This window comes from Panthera pardus, unplaced genomic scaffold (genome assembly GCF_024362965.1).
Source record: "Panthera pardus isolate Hobbes unplaced genomic scaffold, ASM2436296v1 HiC_scaffold_14, whole genome shotgun sequence".
NCBI lineage: Eukaryota > Metazoa > Chordata > Mammalia > Carnivora > Felidae > Panthera > Panthera pardus.
Window position 1 is genome coordinate 1,986,954 of NW_026526699.1, and position 23,930 is coordinate 2,010,883.

General features: G+C 54.2%; 1 protein-coding gene across 3 annotated transcripts in view; it reads right to left on the bottom strand.

Annotated features, from left to right (window-relative positions):
* Positions 1-6,390: 6,390 nt before the first annotated feature.
* PIWIL1 (piwi like RNA-mediated gene silencing 1) overlaps positions 6,391-23,930 on the bottom strand; it is a 31,167-nt gene continuing 13,627 nt past the window's right edge. Inside the window, exons 11-22 of one of the 3 annotated variants that reach the window (XM_019433807.2) lie at positions 21,593-21,719; positions 21,274-21,391; positions 20,653-20,767; positions 19,403-19,590; positions 18,959-19,031; positions 15,378-15,578; positions 15,165-15,268; positions 14,235-14,305; positions 13,987-14,140; positions 10,652-10,777; positions 7,916-8,063; positions 6,391-7,778 (exon numbers count right to left, since the gene is read on the bottom strand). In XM_019433807.2, coding sequence (XP_019289352.1) covers positions 7,662-7,778; positions 7,916-8,063; positions 10,652-10,777; positions 13,987-14,140; positions 14,235-14,305; positions 15,165-15,268; positions 15,378-15,578; positions 18,959-19,031; positions 19,403-19,590; positions 20,653-20,767; positions 21,274-21,391; positions 21,593-21,719 — 1,542 coding nt within the window. In that variant the 3' untranslated portion in view covers positions 6,391-7,661. The remainder of the gene's footprint in view (positions 7,779-7,915; positions 8,064-10,651; positions 10,778-13,986; positions 14,141-14,234; positions 14,306-15,164; positions 15,269-15,377; positions 15,579-18,958; positions 19,032-19,402; positions 19,591-20,652; positions 20,768-21,273; positions 21,392-21,592; positions 21,720-23,930) is intronic. The other 2 variants (XM_019433810.2, XM_019433811.2) reach the window with 2 other exon arrangements.

Sequence of the window (23,930 nt, forward strand, 5' to 3'; positions counted from 1 at the left end):
AGCCCGCAGGTCTAGTAGGCCCGTGTCCGCGTGTCTGCCCGCGAGAAATAAAAGTAGATACTCGCGTAAAGCCTTCAGAAGTTGCTACAGTTCGTTGTAGTGGCCCCACGCGTGAAACACCCCAAATATCCCTGCGTTGGTGAATAAACGTGGAACCGCATGGGACGGAACACAGCTTAGCAAATACACCGCTCACACAGTCACGTGGGTTTGTCCTTGAAACACTCTGCCCAGAGCGGCACAGGGTGCGGGATTTCCTGGTCCTCAATCCCAGAGCAGGTGGAAGGCACGTCGTTGGTTGCTTGGGGACCAGGTGGGAAGGACTCTTCGCAAAGGGGCAGGGAGGCAGTAGACGTTTTCTAAATCTGACGATGGCAGAGCGAGTGTAGGCATTTGCCGAAGCTCGTCCAGCTGGGGATGCGGAGGTGTACGTTGGAACTCGGTGAGTGGATTTAAAACAGAAGTCGGGTGAGAGGGAACACAAGGGACGCGTTGTCCAGACGAAGGTGCGCAGACTGCCCGGCCCCCGGCTTGCAGGCCTGGGGGCCGGACCGGGAAGGGCGGAGACACCGCAGATTAAGGTAGGAGCTCCAAGGCCCTGGAGCAAACAAAGCCTTGTGTCCCGGCCACTTACAGGGCAGGTGTGGCCCCGGGGCCAGGAGCAGCCCTGGCCACACAGCAGCCGGGAGGGCTGCCCCTGGCGCCCGCCCCCCCCCCCCCCCCCATCGCACCCTTGTACCGGACAGGAGCGGGATGGGAGGGGGTGGGGCGGGGGGCTGGGCAGCGCGGACAAGGGTGGGGTGGCCGCGCCTGCGCAGCCGGGGCCCAGAAAGGAAACCCGCCGGCGGCAGGACAGCTGAGGTGCGGCCACAGGCTGGGGGTCGGCGCCTGACGGCCGCTGCCCACGCGGGCGGCTGGCCCCTCCTGTCCTGGTGTGCTGGCATCCCAGTCGTCAGCCCTGGCAGGGCGGCGCGCACCCGTGTCCAGGTCCCAGGCCCGGATGGATGCTCGCGCAGGACAAGCGACTCGGGTGCGCGGCGTGTGCCGCAGGTGGCTGAGTAGACAGGGTTCCTGAACTCGGCCGCGCCCAGGGAACACGAGTGCAGGAGTGGCGGTACCGGCTCGGTGGCTGAGAACCACACCGCGAAGACGCCAGTGAAGCGGACACAAGTCACTGCCCTCCCGAGCCATCCTTGGGAGGGAGACGGGATGAAAGTGGGTGCATCTGGGAAGCGCTTTCGCAGAAGTGAGCCGTGGGGACGGCGGAGTTACCAGGGGTTCCGCAGATAGACCCGGAGGCGCCCCTCCGTGAAGCCGGGAGGCCCCGGGGAGGGGGGGCGGAGGGGACATCGGAGCACGGCACCCCAGAAGCCGGACACAGGGAGCGCTTCCGAGGCGGGGGACATGGGTGTGGGGTGTGAGTGCTGGGAACCCACCGATGAGCAACACGGGGGCGGGGCGGGGCGGGGGGGGGGATCTCGGTAAGACCACCGGGTGCGGAGGAAATGAGAAGGTTGAGAGCAACAGAATTTTGTTTTAAGGGGGCGTCCTAGGTCCTTCATCTTGGGTTCCCCTCCAGTGCAGAGAACTCAGAGACCCCGCCCCCAGGCATACAGGTGGCGCCCCTGCAGAGAACCCGCAGAGAACCCGCCCCCAGGCATACAGGTGGCGCCCCTGCAGAGAACTCGCAGAGACCCCGCCCCCAGGCATACAGGTGGCGCCCCTGCAGAGAACTCGCAGAGACCCGGCCCCCAGGCATACAGGTGGCGCCCCTGCCAGAACTCGCAGAGACCCCGCCCCCAGGCATACAGGTGGCGCCCCTGCAGAGAACCCGCAGAGACCCTCACGGCCATGCTCCATAAAAGCTGCGGGCTGCGGGCCGTCCTGCACGGAGCGTGGCCGGGGTGTCCTGGGTCGTCTGCTGCGGTAAGTCGCCCCGAACGACAGCGAGCGGTGGGCTGGCGTGCGTGCGTTTCGGAAGTGAAGGGTCTTCTCGGTCTGGAGGGTACACGGACCCTCCTCCACCTCCTGAGGAGGCGGAAACCAGAGAGGCGCCGGTGGGCGAGGGGGCTGCCCAGGGTGAGGGGGGGCCTTCCCCTTGTCCGTGGCGTTGGTGGAGCAAAGGGGCCGAGGCGGTGGCAGGTTGGGCGTCCCGGCTGCGACGCCGGGGGCACCTTAGTACGTTACGTGGGTCTGGGGGGTCACGTGTGGCCTCAGCCACTGCTCGAGAGGACCCCGGCCCTTGGCTAACGTGATTGGTTGGAAACGTGCAGCCCGCCCGGCGCTTAGAGGCCGGTATGGAGGCCGCACCTGCTGCTCCGGCAGCCGCGGTGGAGACCGGCTTCGCCGAGACTCCCGCAGCAGGGAGACGAGACGGACGGGTGGGAAAATTGGGAACACAGGATCCTGCCGACGACGATGGGAAGGAGCCCATCCAGGCCTCTCCCAGCTGTGGCAAGATGTCGCATCTGGCACCCGCGAGAAAATCGGCACATGCCGATGCGGTCTTGTCCAGCGTGTGGAAGGCACGACCTCAGGGAAAGGAGTTTATTTCCTTGTAAGAAGGTTCAGAAACTGGTGTGCCGAGTGCCAGTCCGGTAATGGAGGAATTTCGCGGTGGAGACCAGGGTAGGGACGACGTTGCCCTCTAGGGTCTGCAGCTGGGGGCGACCCGAGCGTCTACCGGTCCTGCTGGTCCTGCTACAGACTGAACCAGCTCCGATAGGCATTGGAGCTGGATGCACACCTACCTGAAGAAACCCTTGAAATCTGGGGGAGAAAGAAGGCTTATCGATGGTTACAGGGGACAGATTAGCAAGCTCCCGTTAGTCGCTACGGATCCGCGGGCTTCTTCCCCCCGTTTCCTGGTGCTTAGTTACCCCATCCCTGCGTACACGTGGGGGTAGACGTTCCGCAGGGTCTGGATCTAACCAGGGCAGGTGAACTCAGGTTGCGGACCCCGAGAGTCACCCTCGGTCTCCAGCGGCCGCGTCATTACGGCGTGACGTCCGGAGGATGGCAGCTCAGTGCCGGCAAGAGCCCAGGGCGGGGTCATTCGGTTCACCGGATAAAAGTGATGCGGGATGCGGTCGCTGACACAGTATGAACCTTCCCGGTCCCTAAGATGAATTCCAGGCTCTCGTTAGGTTCCCGGAGGCCTTTTATTCCCCGACCAGCGCAGGTGTTAGACCTGTATGTGGCTTGGTTCGGAAGCCGAGGGGCTGGGTGCCATCCAAGAGGCTTTCTCCCGGGTGAAAATGCTGGTGAAACAGGTACAGGCCCTAGGGGTGTGAGTGGTGAATTCCGTGTCAGTTCATACCCAGGAGGACGGGGCTGGGGCTTGTGGCAACAGAAGGAAATCGGTTCGTTATTCGCACAAGTTTGAGGACAATCTGTTCTTGTGACATGACGTCATTGGAAACACCGGCTGTTACCAACAAGGCTTTGACTGGAAAGTGTAGTTGAGACAGAGGCGCCCACACGGCTTTAGGGAGCGAGGGTTGACTTTACGGACCCGACAGAGCCCTTGGAAGACACTGGCCTGGTACCTTGCTTCCGGGGTTCCCGGGAGCCTGACCAGGTGAATGAGGGAGGTCGCTGCCCGACAGGCTCAGGAACCTCGGCAGGTCTTGGGGGCCTCAGGAAGGGAGGGAACTCCAAGCTGCAGACGGTGTTGCAGGCGAGTCTGCTGGCGGGTGAGCATCTGGTGGGGCTCTTGGCCTTGAACGGCTGTTAAAGGCTCCATCTGAAATTCCTTAGGAGAAGCGTGCCCGGGGCGGGGGCTCGGGCGGTTAAGCCTCGGACTTCGGCTCCGGTCATGATCTCAGGGTGAGTTCGAGCCCCGCGCCAGGCTCTCTGCTTTCAGCACAGGGTCCGCTGCAGATCCTCTGTCTCTCCCTGCACCTCCCCTTTTCACTCGCTCCCCACAATGAAGCCATTAAAGAAACTTTTAACTGAAGTTCTTTAGGAGAAGCCCCAGCAGAGTTAAGGGAGCCTAGACGACCCGTCGCTGTTCTTGCCGCACTTATGTGAACGATTAGGCCGAGTTTGGGAGGACTGGACTGTTCGACCTCTGCTAGAAAGGAGGGTGAACTAGCTCGGGGGGTGGGGGGGGCAGAACACGGCCTCGGCAGCACCCCTGGATGCCGGCCCCGGAAGTTCAGTGCTCTGCTCGCCTGCAGAACCACTCTGGTGTCCCCGTGGCCCGCGTTCGGCCCGGCTGCTTGCACGCTTCACGCCGGACTTTGAAAACCACCCCTCCCCTCCCCCCCCAGGCAGGGCCACCTCCCGGGAGGAGGCCACTGTTACCCGGCCTCCCCTTGCTATGAAACGTGCAAGGAGACCGAGCCTGTGCCTGGGGCTTCCAGAATCATGGCTCTCTGAGCACGGGGGTGTCTGAGGCCGGGTGCGGGGCGCACAGGCCCCTGTGCGGCAGGAAGGCCGGGGCAGTCGCCCCCTCGGCAGTGAGGAGTGGAGAAAAGCTGGGGCAGGGCCGGCTCGTCACCAGCGGCCACTGCGTTGCTGAGGGCAGAGCCCACAGCCGTGCGGTCTGCACGACCCTGGCCGCCGTCACTGGCCTCGAAGTGCCAGCGGCAGGGTGAGCCCCCCACGTGGCACCGAAGCGCACGAGGACCCCGCTAGGTGCGCCGAGAGGGACTCCCGCCAGCATAGCCGGGCGGGCTCATGTGACCGTCCTCTCTGCTGCGGTGGCTCGGGAGGCCCTCGGGCTGTGGGGTCCCCGGGACGAACTCCCTCCCTCCGCCCGCCCCCCTCCTGTCCTCCCGCCGGCCGCGACCTCCCCACCGGGCCCCCCCGCGGGGAGTTACCCCAGTAAGTGGCTGGCTTTGCCGTTTGCTATGAAGGTAGGAGGACACCTTACCGACCCTCCCCCACCTAAAGGGACCACGGGGGCCCCGGGGGCCTTTTTAGGATGGAAAAAACACGGCCCCGGAGAGGGAGGCAGGCAGAGGAAACGCTGATGCGGGGCAAGGGGAGGCGCCATGATAGCACATCCTCGAAGGAGCGGGTGTGTCCGGCGCGCAGGTGGGCGGGAGCAGGTGTGGCAGCAGATGCAGCAGCAGGGAGTCCGGGGACCCCAGTGACAGGGGAGGGGGCTGCACGTGGCCGTGGCCCACCCCAGGCTGCTGGAGAAGCAGGGCAGCAGTGGCGGGGGGTGGAGAGGGGCAGGCACCGGGCCCTCCAGGAGGGGCAGGGTGCAGACTGGGGACACGCAGCGTTGACCGCGGGTCGGCGTGTCAGCGAGGTGGGTCGTGGGCTTGCCTGGGACAGACAAGTAGGGAATGCTCGGAACGGGTGTTTCTGCCACGTGTTGAAGCGGAGGGTCCCGAGGTCCCCACCTGGCCCGCTCCACCCAGACGGACCAGAGGGGGGGGCAGACCGCACAGGGCAGCCCCTGCCGTTCCCGTGGGCGCCGTCCCTTCGGCATCGCACACACGTGCACTCCCGGACACGGCACGGGAGCCGGGCTCAACCTATCCCGATGTGCATCCCTTAGGTTCCCAGAGGTGTAGACAGCCAGGGTTTTTGCCAGCACTACTGTGGAAAGGGTGCCCCTTCCAAGGGGGTGAGGTGGACACCTAAACCTAGACCCTCTGGCCCTCTCTGTCCCCCCAGGAGGCCCATCAACACCGGCGAAGAAAGCAGACAAGACAACAGAGACCCCCGCCCCCCCCCCCATATCCTCTTGTCGACTAGGCTCCAGATGCCTTCTCACCTGGCACTGGCCCAAGTCCCCAGACGAAGCCCCGGATGTGTCTACAGGACAGTTCACCTGGCAGAGGTTCTGGGCCTAGGTGCGGCGCGGACCCAGAGACCAGGCGAATGAGTGACATTTAACATTCAATCTGGGAACCACTGCCCGGGATGAGTGAACAAGCCAAGCCAGAACCCTTTTGGCCGGAACGAATTTGAGCAGATGTTCCGTCCGTGGCGGCAGAGTCTTCGGGCTTGGGTGAGCGTCTCTTGGCCGCTGTAACTTCTCTAGACTGAAATCCTGAAGGATCGGTAAAGACCTGAAACCTTTGAGATCATGTAAAAGCTGCTATGGATGACGCTTTACTGACTTAACAGCTACCGGGCAGCACTACAAATCCACACATAAATACCCCAAACCAATCTGTCACAGCTGCAGGGTTAGCCGTCCTCACACCCCTTTGAACCGGGACAGCGTCTAACGCAACTTCTGCACCGGCATCTTGTCTCCGGCAGCTTTCCGAACGCTCGCAAGGCAGGCCCTGTTCCTTTCCCTCTCATGTTCACAGGGTTAAGGAAGCAGGTTAAGGACCCTGGGCTAATAGCCAAGATCAGTGCCAACAACAGCTATGTAGTTATTAGCTACAACTAAAAGGAAAATAAGATGGTTTTCGTTCATGTTAATAAGGCATTTATTTGAAAAGACAAGTATAACATGCTCAGACGAGTTTATGTACGGTCGCTAACATTCACACCCGTTACGTTTACAAGCAACATTTAGAAGTGAGTTCCGTTCGTTAAGTGCAGAATTTCCTGGCAATTCCTACAGATACGTAAACGTGAACAGCTACGATTATCAACTCAACACCACCCTTCTTGGTCTGCACTTCTGAGCCACGGCTCCCATTCTTGTGTTGCAAACTCGCAGATGGCAGCCGTAGACCCTCAAGTTCAAGTGATGCGGATTTCGGTGGGTTTTTTTTTTTTTTTTAACATTTATTTTTGAGAGAGAGAGACAGAGCATGAATGGAGGAAGGTCAGAGAGAGAGAGGGAGACACAGAATCGGAAACAGGCTCCAGGCTCTTAGCTGTCAGCACAGAGCCCGACGCGGGGCTCGAACTCATGGACCTTCGCTTTTGTAAATGGATCACAGCCCTTTGACGGAGTGAACTCTCCCCGTTTAAAAAAAAAATACAGTAAATGAATGAAAATACAGATGCTTTCAGTAAAAACAAACTGTTCCTGAACAGGGTAACAATCCAATTTTATTCTATAACAAGCAGAATAATGTCTCAGTTGCAAAACAACTCGTAATGTTAATATAGATTACTGACCTCTTAAGAGTCTTAAAATGTTTCTTTGGACAGAAATTTAAAACTTTTCAACCATCTTCTTTTAACCCCTATACCACCTAACCTCAAAATGAAATAAAAAGTTAGCCTACTTCTCCACAGAGTCTCATACAGTTCCCACACCTTGTACAGGTTATTTAATGGCAGCTTTCATCTCTAAAATAGATCAGATACCCAAATAAAACCCCACCTTACAGTTCTAGTGAGCTTCCTTAAATGAAAATATTTCAAAAAGAAGATAATTAACGTAAGGCCTACAAAGAAGGACTTGCTCACTCCTGGAAGTACTTTTGAGTAAATCCCCACTTTTCAAATAGTCTAAAAGTGTGTTTATAATACAAAGCACCTTATCCATAGCTTTCTCCAAAACAAAAATCCTCACACTGTAGCTGAGGAAACAAACAAGAGAAAATATAAAATTTGAATTTTTACCTATAAGCCAGTCAAGTAGCAATGCTAGAAATAAGACTCCAGACCTAATTCCTTCCCCAAGTTTCATCTAGAAAGGTAACAGCTAAAAGAAATAAAAAGCTTAAGAAAAGCCCGACGTTACATTCCCAACACAGAAACCGCTGTGTGTCGTCCTCTGGTGGAGGTCAGAGGTAGTACAGGCGGTTGGACAGCGACAGGTTGGGCTCCCTGTGAATGCTCTGGCCCACGAGGAAAGCCAGTTTGTGGGCGTACTGACAAGGAGCCGGGACCCGGATGACGCCCTAATTTAGAGGAAGAAACACAGGGCCTGTTACTCTCAATCTGGTGTGCATTACACGTGTTGGTGTCAACTATAAAAGGCCTTTAAAAACCCAGCAACTGCTTTCCGAGTCTCGCCGAAGTGAACGAACACACTTACCGGCCAGTTGTAATAGATGTGACACAGCTTGTACGTCAGCCTCTGTATGTGGTCCGGCTTCAGGCCGCTGTTGTCGTAGATGACATTGTAGTGTGTGGGCGAGACGCTGCCGCTTCTCACCGCCTGGCTCACGATAAAAAAGTCATACCTGCAAGGACGGCAGAAAAACCACACGGTCGTGAGGCGAACGAGAGCCGAAGCGGACGGCGAAGGGATCCCGCGCACCGACGTGACCTCCTCGTTCAAGACAGAGCGGGCCTCCTGAAGTCAGAGACTGCGGTTCGCGGACCATCTCGGAGTGCTTATGTGCGAAGGATGTTCAAGCTGCCACTACTGCGTGTATCTGAGATCTCGGTCACTGACGCCTCGGGACCTTCGGCACCCGATGGGGCTGCTTTCACGGCGGTGGACACGGGAGCTCAGGGGAGGACGGAGCCGTAACACGGGCCCGGAGGGGCAGCGACGGTGGGGGTGAGTGGAGGAGGTCTCGTTTCGGGCTCTGCGGTTTCCAAAATCTGCTTTCACCCCAGGACCTTTCCCCCTCTTGCTGTTCCCAGTGCTACTTAACAAAAATACACTTAATGTTACTCGTCAAGGATAAAAAACAAATTTTAGACTAGAGCGTCCAAGGACATAAGCACAATTCGTTCAGGACCCAAACGGTAAAGCAAAACCAAGGAGTGCAGCATAAAGGGACAAGATGGACAACAAAACGTCAATCCAGAGAGGCTGTTACCAGACTTGAAGTGGATTACGTGTGCAACTTGCTAGTTTCACTGAAAACTACAGAAATTATAAAAATCAGGACTGATCTGTAACGCTGTAGTGTTTTAGAAGAATGAGGGTTTCAGTGACAAATAACCTGCCCCAAAGAACAGAGAATTCACACCAGAGCTGGAGTCAAAATCTCAGTTCCCAACACAGGCAAGTCACCGTCCAAAGTGCTGGCGGCCGACACCGACTCTGGTCTAGTCCTTAAAAGTGGACCTCTCCAGGGGCGCCTGGGGGGCTCAGTCGGTTGAGCATCTGACTCTCGATTTCAGCTCAGGTCGTGATCTCACAGTTCGTGAGCTCAAGCCCCAGGCCGGGCTCTATGCTGACAGTGCAGAGCCTGCTTGGGATTCTCTCCCTCCCTCCCGTCCTCCCTCTCAAAATAAACAAACGTTTTTAAAAGTGGACTTCTCCAGGTATGTCAACAGCATCATCAGCTAAATTTTCAACAGCATCTAATAAAAAGTAATGAAATGTTTTCATACTTCTTAATTCAACTTGGATTTTACCCAATTTGTTTACATCGGTTGTCTTCGGGTCCGTGTTACCCCCTGAGCTCTGGTTACCGCAGCAGGAATACCGTTATTAGAAAGTACCATGGGGTCATTCTGAATGGCTAAGGGATCCTGCGGGAAAGGAACTTAAGTTAGCATCTTAGCTATTCCGTCTTCCTCAGCTGACTCCCCCCCAGTAGCAGAATCCTACGGAAGCACTGCCACGATCCAAGGCCACGCATTCACGGTCGCTTGACAGAACTGAAACCTGTGTGATCGTTTATCCACACAAAGTTAGCAGAAGAAACCCTCCTGTGCCCGCGGTTTATACAGGAGCAGCACACTAACAGCTTCGCACCTAGGCCTGCGCTTGATTCTGGTTAAATCTACCTTTGGAATTTAAATTTGGTTAAATTTATTTTTGAGGGAGACAGAGCAAGCGGGGGAGAGGGAGAATCCCAAGCAGGCTCCACGCTGTCAGCACAGAGAGAGCCCAATGTGGGGCTGGAACTGACAAGCCGTGAGATCATGACCTGAGCCGAAACCAAGAGTCACCGCTTAACTGACGGAGCCACCCGGGCGCCCCAGATCGGCCTTTTGAAAAAGCGCCAATACGATGAAACAGAACAGTCCCAACAGCGTGCTTTCCCGAGGAGGGGCAACCTGGGCCGAGGGAGGACCTCCCACTACCCACAGGACCTACGGGCCGGGCGCCCAGCCGCACACAGGGCTTTCCCAGGGGCCAGCGGGCTTCAGCACTGGACAGCGGAACACTGTGCGCTGACCTCATTACCACGGGCCCCTCAGGTCCTACTTACTAGCTTATTTTCCTACGGCAAAGTGTAGCCCAGGTTGCATAAAAATGTTTACTCAGAAGCCACTTTTCTTACCTGTGCTTGTGTTTCAGATGAAACGTTTTGGCCTCTGGGTAATTAAAAGCATTACAGACCTAAAAATTTTTACTGAGAAAACAATCTGGATGAAGATACAGATGTGAAAGAAAAGACAAAAGCAATCTACAGCAGCAGTTCTAACCTCTCTAGATCATTAGTGCCACAGACAAGAACCGTCTTCCCCCAAAGAAAAACTGCACAGAAACCTGTTGACCATTTCAGACGCAAATAAATCGTAGGCTTTAGCAATACTATTGGATCAAACTAATCGGGGACTTTAGGATTCGTAAGAAACAGAAGAAAAAGTAACAGGCGCCTGGGTGGCTCAGTCGGTTAAGCGTCTGACTCTTGATTTAGGCTCCGGTCCTGACCTTTTGGTTCATGAGTTCCAGCCCCGTGTCGGGTTCCGTGCTGACTGTGGAGCCTGCTTGGATTCTCTCCCTCCCTCCCTCTCTGCCCCTCCCCTGCTCGCTCACATGTGAGCTGCTCTCAAATGAATTAAAAAAAAAAACATAAAAGTAAACGAGTTAAAGTGGATAAAGCAGAAAACAATGTTCAGCGAACACTACACAACTTACCACTCTGGTCTGGTAACTTCCACATCAATAACTGTTCCAGGAAGTGGGTTTTGAAGTCTTCCTCCAGACTGAGCAAAAAATCGGGCGTTCACTCGTTTTTTCACCACAATTACTGTTAGTCTTGGGCTTAAAACACGACGACGACGATGATGATGATGATGATGCAGATGCGGATGAATGTAATGACACCGAGTTAGTCACGCTCTCAGTCAATCAACAACCCACTCATGTGGCTCTAACCAGAACCCCACCCCCCCCCCCCCCCAGGGCAGGGCACCGATCCAGGGTGTGAGGGGACAGCGTGCACGTGCCCGGTGTCTAATCAACAGGTAAGCACGTCATCTGCCCACCACACTGAAACACTAAATTCGGCACACAGTTCGGAGCCTCTTCTACGTGGAAAATAGGACCTCGAATCTAAAATCCCTGCTGGGGGGCTGGTGCGAGCAGTGTCCGAGTGCAGCCTAGCATTACCAGTTCACAAGGAATCAGGGGTCCCTGTCTCCGTCTCCCTCCCGGGGCCCAATCACCCCTCAGCCCACCCCACGGCAGCAGAGAATGTGCCCTCTGCGTCTCCCCCAGTGAGACTCTCTGCTTGGTTTTCCCGCACCAGGACGGAGTCCCTCTCCCCGAGCGTCCGGCTCTGCATCCGAGGAGGTGTGCTGGCCCCTAACCTGGCCCTGGCTCCCCGCAGGGCAGCCCTTCAAGGGCAGCACGTGCGGCTCGACTACTCTCGCACCTCCTCTACCACCTCCAAGGCCCACGTCAAATCCAGCGTTTGAAACACGGAATACGTGAACTGGTGCACGGAAGGCGCTCGGGACCCTGCTGGCAGGGGATGGACGTTTGATAAACAGGACGGTTACCGATGCCTCGGTTTCCCCTGTGCCCTTTTCCCAACCAGAGCACTGGCTCCCGAAGAGCCTCAGTACACTGGATTGCAAACTCTGGGATGCCACGGGCTTTACGTGCAGTGGGATCTGGAACGTTTGGCTTGGGAAGGTGGTCCAGAGGACGCTGTTGGGCAAATGGTCCAAGAGACCCCGAAATGGGAACTTCTGTTCCGTGGTAAACCTAACTTCACTCCTTCCTGGTAGCAGTAACCAAACAGACAAGGGGCAGGGAGGTGATGTCACTTCAATAAACAGAAGGTATTTTCAGAGACACCACCCTGCTGCCCAGTTACTGCGGCTCTGGATAGAACGAAGCCAGTCCCAGGAACCTAAGGCAGGTGGGTTCCGGCCCTCTGACATCACAGGAAGCGATTCAGCAAATGTCACAAAACAAAGTCGTAAGGATGAGGTGACATTCTGATTTGTTCTTCTGCCAAATGTTCTAAATCAGCTAATCCATTACGCATTTTTATAAAGTTAACACCACCATTTCAATCAAAACACAAATACTGTGATTCTAAGAGTAATTACGGATATTTACATCCACACCGCATCTCTTCAAAGTGAGGAACGATTCTCGGGTATTACTTTACTTCACACACGAGTTCTCCAGCATTTATGGAGTGCGTATCGGGTACCGTGTCAAGCACTCTCCTTTATTCCTTCTGACGACCCTGGCTGGTCGCCTCCCCATTTCCCAGATGCAGCAGGTGAAGCTGGGCAGAACCTGGCCCTGCTCCTGAGACACCCTGCGCTCGGTCACCTCTCCCCGCAGCCACCACGTCCTGGCACAACTCACAACGTGGCTCCAGTCCTGTGGCAGCCGGTCAGGCTCGTGCGGCCTCGGCGTGAAGTCCCCTCCCCCACACCCGTCTAGCCCATCCCCGGAGGGGAAGCCGGCACCCCCCCCCCCCCCCACCCCCCCCCCCCCCCCCGCAGCCACCCTGCGCACCCCACCCCGGGCAGGACCCGGTTCACCGACTCCCCTCACTCGGGCTCCAGGCTCCTCTTCGAGAGCAACTTCTGCTGCTCCTTCTGGGACCCAAGCCCACAGGACTTGAAAGACTCCCAGCAGCAGAGCCCCAGGCCCCACACGGCCACAGGCTGTGTCCCCAAATCCCCAACAACATGCAGCTCGAGGCTGTGAGATCAACTTGCACCGTTACGTCTCCTCCTTACTTCCCGGAAATTTCCTTTCCCCTCCGTGTGAGAAAAAGGCAACGGGGCTAGAAGATGCTGAGGGCTAGAGCAGGGACCTGAAAAGGAGACCAGCAGGCAGCCGCCTCTCCGCGCCTTCCTCTGCCCACCCCGCCCCCCCGACCCTGTCCGTGCGGACGGAGCACTGAACTCAGAGAAACACATCCAGTAAGGCTCACAACGTTTCGAAGACCGAAAGCCAATACCGTTCTTTTAGTGAGAAAACGCAAGCATTAAGGTTTTTAAAGGAGACAGAAAAGAACATTAACATCCGCTTCCAAAATATCGGAAAACGCTGATTAGCCTTTTACTCTGAAAAACCTCCCTGACTTGCTCTGAGCGCTTACTAATAAACTCACTCTAAGAAATGGGTGCCATCAACACCGAGAAGCTGGCCAAGGCTGACCCAGAAGTAGCCTCCACTCCAGCGAAGCAAGCGGCTCCGGGTGCCCAGCCCACAGGTGCCGGCGCCACCACAAGCCCAGGTGCACTCAAGGGCTCTCCGACGCCCTCCTTGCTGCCACGGTACCAACTGCTGGCTGAACGCACGAACAGGCCTCTCGGAGCTTCTGGGGCTCCTCAGACACGGACTCCGCCGGCCGTCATTCCGCACCGGCGAGCCCCTGACGCGACGGTCCCGGACGGACGTCAGCTTGCTCGCCGCCCGACAGACTAGCAAAACGGAACTCCTCCGAAGGGCCGTGTGGAGACGGCGCGGTCTCACCGCCGCGGGGGAGCGGAGGAAGGCGGAGACCGGCACGGTCTGCAAGGGCACAGGCGGGGTGCTCGGGGAGGACCAGTGCGTCCCTCGCGCGTGCACGCCATCCCCACGGACGGAGTAAAGACGTCGGTGCCGGTCGGCTTCACAAAGAAGTATCCGCTGCGTAAAGCAACCGAGAAAGAGCACACGAAGACCGCTGGGAACTCCTTCTAGTAACCGCCTCCGCAGATGCCCGCAGACGTCTCGGAACCCTCAGGCCCTGCGCCACGGCCCCAGGCGGGAAGGCCGAAGGCAGGCCGCCGGCGGAGGTGTCTTCACGCATCGTCCCTGGAGGAAGGGGGCCCCCACACCTCCAGCCCCGCCCCCGGGGAAGGCTCCCGAGCGCCTCCGCCCCCTCGGCGACCTCCCCCGCCCCCCCCACCTGAGGGGAAGGGCTCCCTCACGCGGCATCCCGCCACACGGGCCTCGCAGCTGAAGAGCCGCGACCGTACGGACGCAAAAGGCTCCCCGACACACACGCTTACTTGTAGCCTCTCCCGACAGACTTGAGGCAGTCCAGGAACTGCGGCACCTCGTAGTTCACCAGGGTTTTGAGCTGGCCGTCGCCGACGCCGTCCCGGTACACGACGATCCGGCTGGGCATGTACTCGTTACAGCTGTTCCAAGCCCTCAGGGCAGCTGCGGGAAAGCCAGCACCGCGCCACGTAACCCTGGGGTCACCCCTCGAAGGGCCACGTCAGGGACCAGGGTGAAAAGGCGACAGGAGACCGACCTTGGAGGCAGACTTTGAGACCGTCCACCAGCTCTTGTCCTCGATCTTGAAAGACGCAGCGAGAGAACCAGCTGTTGCGAGAGAAACCGCGACCGGACCGCGGTGAGAACGCCCGTGCCCGCGGGCGGCTCCTCTCACAGCACCGCCTCCCTCCCGGCAGCTCGTCTTTCGCCCCTTTAAAGAGGTCCCCTGGCACGTCGGGTGCTTTGTGAAACCCTGGACGGCAACGACAAGCCACTTACAACGCGACAGACCAAGCTCGCTTTCGTCACAGATCAACACGATTCCCCTGCTGAGGCGAAAGTGAAATCGGAACCAGGAGACCCAGAGACACCTCCTCCCTCCCTCACACACAACCCCCTCGCGCTCTGCTCTTCGGGAGACATTTATTACAGATTGCACTCTTTTAAAAAGATAAAATACCTTGAAATATGCCGTTACTAAAGCTCACACATCAACATTCCCTCAATTTTCATCCTTTCCTATTCTTGGCAATGCTCAGTTCTAAGAAAAGCACTGAAAAGCAATTTCACTCCATCACAACACAAGTGACTGGGTAAACTGAAGAAACGGGTTTTCCAAAATAAAGTCAACACAAAAACTTTAAGGTACGTTTCAGCGGTCAATAAAAACGATGAGAGACCTTTTCAGAGACGGCCGCATTTAAGGAGATCCGCTCCCCACCCCCCACAGAAATCACCTATAAAACAGCCGGAAATGTGATCTGACCAGGACAGATTAAGGGCCAGGGGGACAAAGTCGCAAATGGCCAGGTAGCTGTTATTCTACTTCCCTGACTTTCTTGATTATCGAATTCAGAGAAGTCAATAGGTTCAAGAGAACCTCGCAGACCCCCCCAGAAGTCGGCCCTGCACGCACACCTCTCCTGCGGTGTCCACAGCCAACCGCCCGTCACCTGACCGCACTGACCGGGTCATCCCTTCGTTGATGCTCGCAACAAATCCTGCAATTGACCTCCGTCCAGCTGTGGTGTCATGGTAACAATCGATGCCAACGATCATCGCCAGCTTCAGCTGTAACAAAAACCCTGTGCTTTTAGATAAACGGAATACCAGCGGTGGTTACAAAGTCCCTTTTTGGTAAACAAAGCATTTAAGCACCAATTACATCAATCAAACTTACGGGCATATCGACCCTCCAGAGCTCCCCTCCCATCTTGCAGTTCATCTGCAGGGCGATCTTGGTCGCAATGGCCATGACTGTCTGCTGCTTGCCCAGGGTCCGGGCTACCACACACTGACTTGGAGTAGGGCAATCTGTACACAAGTATTTTTTTATAGCATCGTATTTGTCTTTCCGATTACTCGACAACAGACAGACAACCTGAAAACCAAAAAACGTTCTCGTCACAGAGGATTAGGAAAGTGACGATCAAGTTCAGGGGACAGAAGAGAGAACCAAGCCCACCCGCCACATCTCCACCATGAGCTAACTGGCGTGACGTTAGCTGATACGGTCTCATTCCCTTCAACCCAGTGACAGACACTCACAGAGGAAAGAAACCACGTGGAGCAAACAACTCAAAATTGAAGGCCAAGAAAACCTGCCAACCTACTTAAACACGCTCTATTGCCAGCCTGGAGTACTTTAGGGATAAAGAATAGGGCAAGATAAGTTAGTGGTAACCTACAGGTGCACAAAAAATTTTCGAGAGACAGAGAGAGCACAGGTGGGGGATGGGCAGAGAGAGAGAGGAGGAGGAGACACAGAACCCAAAGCAGGCTCCAGGCTCCGAGCTGTCAGCACAGAGCCCGACGCGAGGCTTGAACCCACGAACCGCAAGACCATGACCTGGGCCGAAGTCAGACATTTAACTGACTGAGCCACCCAGGCGCGCCATGGCTTTGAAACTTTTAAAGCTCTGGCTTGAGAACCTGATCACCCTATGAAATTTCTCAGGAAGTCCATGGACAATTCTGGGGACAAAATGGAGTGCCCAATCTAAATATGTCCCGGCCAGAAATGGGACGAGGTTAGTCAAAGGGCACAAACTTGCAGTTATAAATTAAGTTCTGGGGATCTGATGTACGGTGCAGGTGACCAGGTAACAAGGCTGTGTTATGCACCTGAAAGGTACTACAGACTAGATCTTCAAAAAAACAAAACTGTAAGTGAGGTGACAGAGGAGAGAAATCGCCCTGTTGGGATGATCAAGTGATCACACTGTGCACGTTATGCCTTAACCCTGTCGTGATAATCGTTTCTGCAACATACACGCACGTCCAACGACCACACCGTACACCCTACACTTTCAACTTACGCTGTTCTGTGTCCACGGTGTCTTAGAAACACTGGAAATAAAACAACCAGTCCCTGCCCAATCCGAGTTTGCGTTCTAGAATTGAACACAGGTCTTTAACTCACTGTGTTTTCCTAATTTATAGTCCCCGATTCTTCTCTTTTCTCTAGTCCCCAACCAAATCACTTTGCTTTCCTAGGTGTCTCTGTTATTCCCGACAACGTAATAGTAATCTGCCTGCGGCACTTAAGTAGGAGATGAAGGGCTGGAAAAGGGAACAGATTAGTTGAAGCCAATTCACTTCTTAGGCTTAAAGCAACATACATATGTTGTTTACCATCACACTGGTCTCTGCCACCACCCTAGCCGTACCTGTACGCATGCTCACCAACTAAGTACTGATTTTTACTTTTGTGCCTTTTCCCCACAAAATTTTCTACAATTAAAGCCTTTTTTCTTAATATAATTTACTGTCAAATTAGCTAATATACAGTGTGTACAGGGTGCTCTCGGTTTTGGGGGTAGATTCCCATGGTTCATGGCTTCCATACATCACCCAGCGCTCCCCACCGGTGCCCTCCTCGGTGCCCATCCCCCATTTTCCCCTTTCCCCCACCCCCCCCCCCCTCAGTTTATTCTGTGTTTAAGTGTCTCTTACGGTGTGCCTCCTTCCCTCTCTGTTTGTAACTAGTTTTTCCCCTCCCCTCACCCATGGTCTTCTGTTCAGTTTCTCAAGATCCACGTATGAATGGATATTGGGCTTTCTCTGACTGACTTATCTCACTTAGCACAATACCCTCCATTTCCACCCATGTTGCTGCAAATGGCCAGATCTCATTCTTTCTCATTGCCAAGTAGGATTCCATTGTCTGTATAAACCACAATTTCTTTATCCATTCATCAGCTGATGGACATTTGGGCTCTTTTCCATAATTTGGCTATTGTTGAAAGTGCTGCTATAAACATTGGGGTACAAGTGCCCCTATGCTTCAGCACTCCCGTATCCCTTGGGTACATTCCTAGCAGCGCTATTGCTGGGTCATAAGGTAGATCTATTTTTAATTTTTTGAGGAACCTCCACACTGTTTTCCAGAGCGGCTGCACCAGTTTGCATTCCCACCAACAGTGCAAGAAGTTTCCCGTTTCTCCACATCCTCACCAGCATCTGTTGTTTCCTGAGTTGTTAATTGTGGCCATTCTAACCAGTGTGGGTTGGTATCTCAGTGTGGTTTTGATCTGCATTTCCCTGATGATGAGTAACATTGAGCATCTTTTCATGTGTCTGTTGGCCATCTGGATGTCTTCTTTGGAAAAGTGTCCGTTCATGTCTTCTGCCCATTTCTTCACTGGATTATTTGTTTCACGGGTGTTGAGTTTGGTTAAGTTCTTTACCAATTTTGGAGACTAACCCTTTATCTGATATGTCATTTGCAAATACTTTTTCCATTCCGTTGGTTGCCTTTTAGTTTTGTTGACTGTTTCCTCTGCAGCGCAGAAGCTTTTAGTCTTGATGAGGTCCCAATAGTTCATTTTTGCTTTTGTTTCCTTTGCCTCTGGAGACATGCTGAGTAAGAAGTTGCCGTGGTCCAGGTCAAAGAGGTTTTTGCCTACTTTCTCCAACTGTAGGATTTTGATGGCTCCCTGTCACATGTTTAGGTCTTTCATCCATTTTGAGTTTATTTTTGTGGATGGTGTAAGAGAGTGGTCCAGGGTCATTTTTCTGCATGTTGCTGTCCAGTTCTCCCAGCACCATTTGCTGAAGAGATGGTCTTTTTTCCACTGGATGCTCTTTCCTGCTTTGTCAGTGATCCAAGAACCATAAAATACCTAGGAGTAAACCTAACGAAAAGATGTAAAAGGTCTGTGTGCTGAAAACTATAGAAAACTTATAAACGAAATTGAAGAAGACACAAAGAAACAAGAAAACATTCCATGCTCAGGGACTAGAAAAAGAAATAGTGTTAAAATGCCAATACCACCCCAAGTAATCTACACATCCAATGCAATCCCAATCCAAATTGCACCAGCATTCTTCTCGAATTTCTTAGAGCCACGAAAGACCCTGAATAGCCAAAGTAATACTGAAGAAGAAAACCAAAGCGGGAGGCATCACAATCCCAGACTCCAGCCTCTACTACAAAGCTGTCATCGTCAAGACAGTATGGCGCTGGCACAAGAAGAGGCACACAGACCAATGGAATAGAACAGAGAACCCGGAGTGGGACCCATACAGTTAAAGCCTTCGAATCCAAATAAATTCGAGATGGCTCTGTTCCCCCAGCCCTTCCTTGCGCACAGCAACGCCAGCATCACCAGGGCCACTTCATGAAGGCGAGACCTCTGTCGTGTGGCTACTTTATGACCCTAACTACGACATTTCAAACTCTAACACTAAGATTTACAAATGCCGTTTTTGAAACCAGTCACTCCGGGACACCCACCTACGTATCTGTGCGCTACTTACTATCTGGGTATCTGATGTGACCTTCTGCTGTAGGACTCTCAGGTAAGCTTCAGTTCTGTCATCCACTTCAATCCTGGAATGGAAACCCGGTATCCAACATTCAGAAAAAGCAACGAAAAACGTGCCAACATAAACAGTTTCCTATAGATTATAACATACGACACGTTCCGTATGAGATACGAAATAAACCACCGAGAGTGGTCATTCAGGCAAAGGTCGTTCTACCACAAACAGCAGAGATAATTTGAGACGAGACTGCCTGCTCTCCCGCCCCTTCTTTGTTACTCAAATACAGTTCCGCATCCACGTTACAGGGGACTGGAGCAGATCTTTAAACTCCCGTCATCTAGAACGTTTCCAACACTTTCATCGCTTCTGCGTTCCCGTGCCCTCCAAATGACTACTCATCAATCTTTCAGAGTAGAAATGACTTGATAGACTTACATTATTGCTTTTTTCATTTGTATGCCCATGGCTGGTGTAACTTTAAATAGATTCTGTATCAACGAATTGGCGGCTTCGTAATTCCTTCGAGTATAGATCAACAGCCAGTTATCTAGTGGCTTAACGCTAATTAACGGCGCACCTCTGGTTTCTTTTGACCAATCTGCAAACTGTGGATTGTAATCAAACTAGAAGAAAGTTCAGAGACACTGTGAATTCCACGGAATGCTCTCGGTGACAAAGCCAACAAGTCTGTAACAATTCTTCTCGTGGCCCATCCCGAACCTTACAGAACTTCTTGTACTTTCGACTGTGGTGACAGACAAAATGGCCTCGGTGGAGGAGAAAGGGACACGGAGGTATCCACAGACGATGGGGTCCCATCCCACCAGGCACTCCCCACCCCGCCGCCTCCCGTACCCGCCTTCCTCTGCTGAGATACCGCGAGGACGCGAGGTACTTCCCTCGTGATAAAGACCCAAGAGAAACAAGGCTCTGAGAGGGAGCAACTGGCTGAGGTGTCAGTACCAGAAGCGAGCGGTGACCATGTGTGACAGCAAGACAGAGGGCTCACAGGCCAGAAGCTCAGTGACCTGGTGCTACTTTCCCCCTAGAGGAAAACCACCCAGGACGCTCTCTGCGCGTCCTCCCCACCTCCCGACAACCTTTATGTGGGGGCGGATGCTTTTACCGTTTCCACGGGGGTGATAAAAACAACCGCTGTTAAAATACGAAACTACTTCATCGGGCTGTTATTCGCAGACCATTTACGAGGTGGGAGGGCATCATTTTCTATAAAAGGGTTTTTCAAGTTCTAGCACTTGTGGGTTTCAATTACACACCAGACTGTTTTCAGAATGCTTGCTTCCCTTTCCTGAGCATAAAGCATAAAAGGCATCGCAACACTTAACATGTTTCTCTACAAACAAGTCATCCAGGCAAAGACGAGGCCAAATAGACTGGAAGTTTCCTGGATAAAAAAATCACTTCGGCGGCAGACATCACGCCAACCCAATACCTTAGCTCAACGACTTGTGTCACGAGGGAAAGTAAAGCCGGCTTTCAGTGAAGTCTCACCGATGGCCCAGCCCCAGGCACCTCCTTGCTCCTGGGAGGCGGTGAAGCGAGGGGAGGGGCGAAGGGAGGGGCGAAGGGAGGGGAGGAGTGGGCACAGCAGCAGACTGGCGTGGGACTTTATCACGAGTCACACCCGCATCTGACGTGATTGACAACTTTAAGAACCGCCTTACTGTTTTTCCACCTTGGTGAATCTTTTCTGCTTGCAAAATTCTTCCTGAGAAGGACAGTAAGTTGGAGTCAAAGCTCAAACCCCAGTCTCGAAGCTCCCTCTGAACGTTATCATCTCTGTAAATTTAACATATTTACGTACCACTCAACAGAAGGAAACGGCAGGAACAGACACAGGCAAACGGACCCACTCCGACCTACAGCGTGCGTTCCCGTGTCTCCCGGGACCGGAAGCCTCGCAGCGCCAGGAAACACGCAAGGTGCCGGCCGCTGGTCCCTCCCCGCAGCCCTGGGTCCCTCCGCGATGGCCTTTCACCTGAAGTTCTGATGCCCGAACCACCTCTTCAAAGTAACCCCCTCGAGGTCGTCACCAAGACAGAACATCCGTCTGTCCAAAATGGTTCACCTTCTGCTCTACTACCTTCTTCTAACAGAAGAATGAGGCCGCGGGCTACAGAACGCGACACGCCCTGACGACAGCAGCCTCGCCTAGAAACACCAAGAGCCCGCCCCGAAGACCGCAAACGCAAAAAGGAAACCCAAACTGCGCTCTGTCGCTCCCCAAGCCCACAGAAAATAGCACAAACTGGAAGCCACGCTCCAGAGCCGTGGGGGGGACCTACTTATGAATGTAGTCAATGAGTCTTCCCACTTCGCGCTGCCTCTGTTCCGGAGTTAGTCTCGTATGGACAGCTAAGTCTTTCATCACGTTAAAATCGTTGCGCATCTTATCAGTCAGACCTTTAAACAAGACGTCGGAAGGCGCGGGTTAGTGACAAGGGTCTAGTCTGCGAACGTCTGGGGTGCAGGGTGGTGAGGACACGGGACAGGCAGCAGGAAGGGCTCCCGTGGAGGGGGAGGGGGCAGGCGTCTCGGCGAGGGTTTCAGGACTCCCCGAAGAGAACGGGGCAGCAAGCTGGGGGGGCCGGGGCGCGGCAGTACCTGTGAGATAGCAGAGCTCCGGGATGAGCATCGCGGGCCCCGGCAAGGTGCCCCCAGGGCCTCGCCTCCTCTTGGGCTGACTGACCAACACAGGCTGCTTCAGGTCCGTGATCTCTTGGTTGTATTGCTGGTCAAGAAAAGACGCCGTCACCGTTCACGGCAACACCTCTGCTAACAGGTCGGAGGACCAAGGGGTTTTTGTTCTGTGTTTTGAGAACTGACGCCCACAGCAAGGCTGGTATCAGTTTCCAAGGAAAGCTAACAAGGTGCACTTTTTTTACGTTTTTATTTTTTAGTTTTCAGAGAGAGAGAGAGAGAGCGCGCGCTGCGCGCACACATGCATGAGCGGGGGAGGGGCAGAGAGGGAGGGAGACACAGAATCTGACGCAGGCTGCAGGCTCCAGGCTCTGAGCTGTCAGCCCAGAGCCCGACGTGGGGCTCGAACTCCCAGACCGCGAGATCATGACCCGAGCCGAGGTCAGACGCTTAACCGACTGATCCCTCAGGTGCCCCCTACAAGGTGTGTTTTTAATCCTACCAAAACGAGGTGTGATTTATGTGATCGCTCATCGTTCTTTCCAAGAACTTAAGAGCCTCACTGTCCCTGACTTTATCTAAACTCTGAGTTTTAGTCACAGTTCACTTCGTTTTGTGATTTCTTGGTCTACCAACAGTAGTCTGCATACCTCTGGGTCCTCACAACAATCCCCCCGAAACTACTAGTGTTACGGCAAGAAGCGTGGGGGAAACAAGTCTTGCTAGAACGATAAATGTGGGGGAGGAAGAGGTTGGCATGCCAGAGAACGTTTTTAATTAGGAATCGTTTTTACCAAATGTTGACACTTGGTAGAAGCTGAACTTGCCCTCAGTGAGTAGCCTTCAGATTCCCCACATCAATCGCCAGGTTTTTACAACACAAAAAGAGACAAAAATGCTGACTTCCAGGGGTTAATGGAGGCGTGCGCTGGCCTGCGGGCCTCCAGCTCGGCCCCGCAGCCTCAGAACCACGGACTGGCCTTGCACGACCTCACCAGAGTTTCCGGCCTGGTTTCCTAGAGACCTTCTTCGTGGCATCTCTCGTACCCTCTCCTGGCATCTTTTGACACCCCAGTTCATCGGGCTCTTTTTAAGAGAACCACACCTCTCTACTTGGCACACAGGACGTGAGCTTAATCAGCACGGCCGTTCCGTTGGCTCCCATCTCTTACCAACACAGTAAGAACTACTTCCTGTTCCCATCCCATGATAAGGTCCCGGCCACCCACCCTCATGAATGAAGACCTTGAATCCCAGACTGTTCTTGACTTTGTCCTGTACCGAACTCTTCAGCAACCATTCAGGAAGAAAGCGAATTTTCCTATTTCAGGGCAGAAAACATCAGTGCTCTTATCTAACCTCTGCTCCGTGCACCTACACTACTGATTTTAGCGCTTTTTTAATTTATTTAGAGAGAGTGCACATCCGAGTGGGGGAGGGGCAGAGAGAGAGGAAGACAGAGAATCTCAGCCAGGCTCTGGGCTGTCCGTGCAGCGCCCAATGCAGGGCTCAAACCCACCCACGAGCTGCGAGATCGCGACCTGAGCCAAGACCAAGGGTCGGACACTTAACTGCCTGAGCCCCCTGGCACCCCGCACCCCTGCTCACAGCCCCCGCCCTTCTGCCTCCCGTGTCTGTTACCTGGGTGCACCCACGGGGGGGTGTGGGAGTGGAGGCAGGTGTGTCCCTACCTCACTGAGGGCTCCTTATTGCAGAACCCTGGGACCTCCTCTCTATATTCTGCTCCTTATTGCAGAACCCTGGGACCCCCTCTCTATATTCGGGGCCCGAACAGAAGCTAAAAACTGACCACGATCTTTCCTTTCAAAGGCCCTTCTCTCTCTGTGCTTCCTTAAATATGACCTTTGCTAGAGAACATCCAAGCTATCACTTATCATTGAAACTGTCTCTCCACTGGGAAGTCCCAAGAATGCCTGGAATCCTTCCAACATTTCACCCTTACCCCGTTGTGATTAACTGTATAGCTAGCAGATACACCCAATGAGGCCTGGCTGTGACAGAAGTCTTCCAGAAGAAATCATCTGAGCGGAGACTGAGGCCTCAGAACACGAATGAGGCATGGAGAGCGTTCCAAGCAGGGGGAGCCCCAGGCTTAGAGGAGACAGCCAGGGTGACAGAGGTGAGGAAGGGCAAGCAGGCCAAGGCCGCATCGCTCAGGGGCTCACTGGATACAGACCAAGTGCACTTCAATAGGCCACGGGAGCAGGGGAAACCACTTATGTGCTGTGGGTAGAAAATAACATCCCATCTGTAGGAGTATGAAAATGGATCAGGAAGCAGG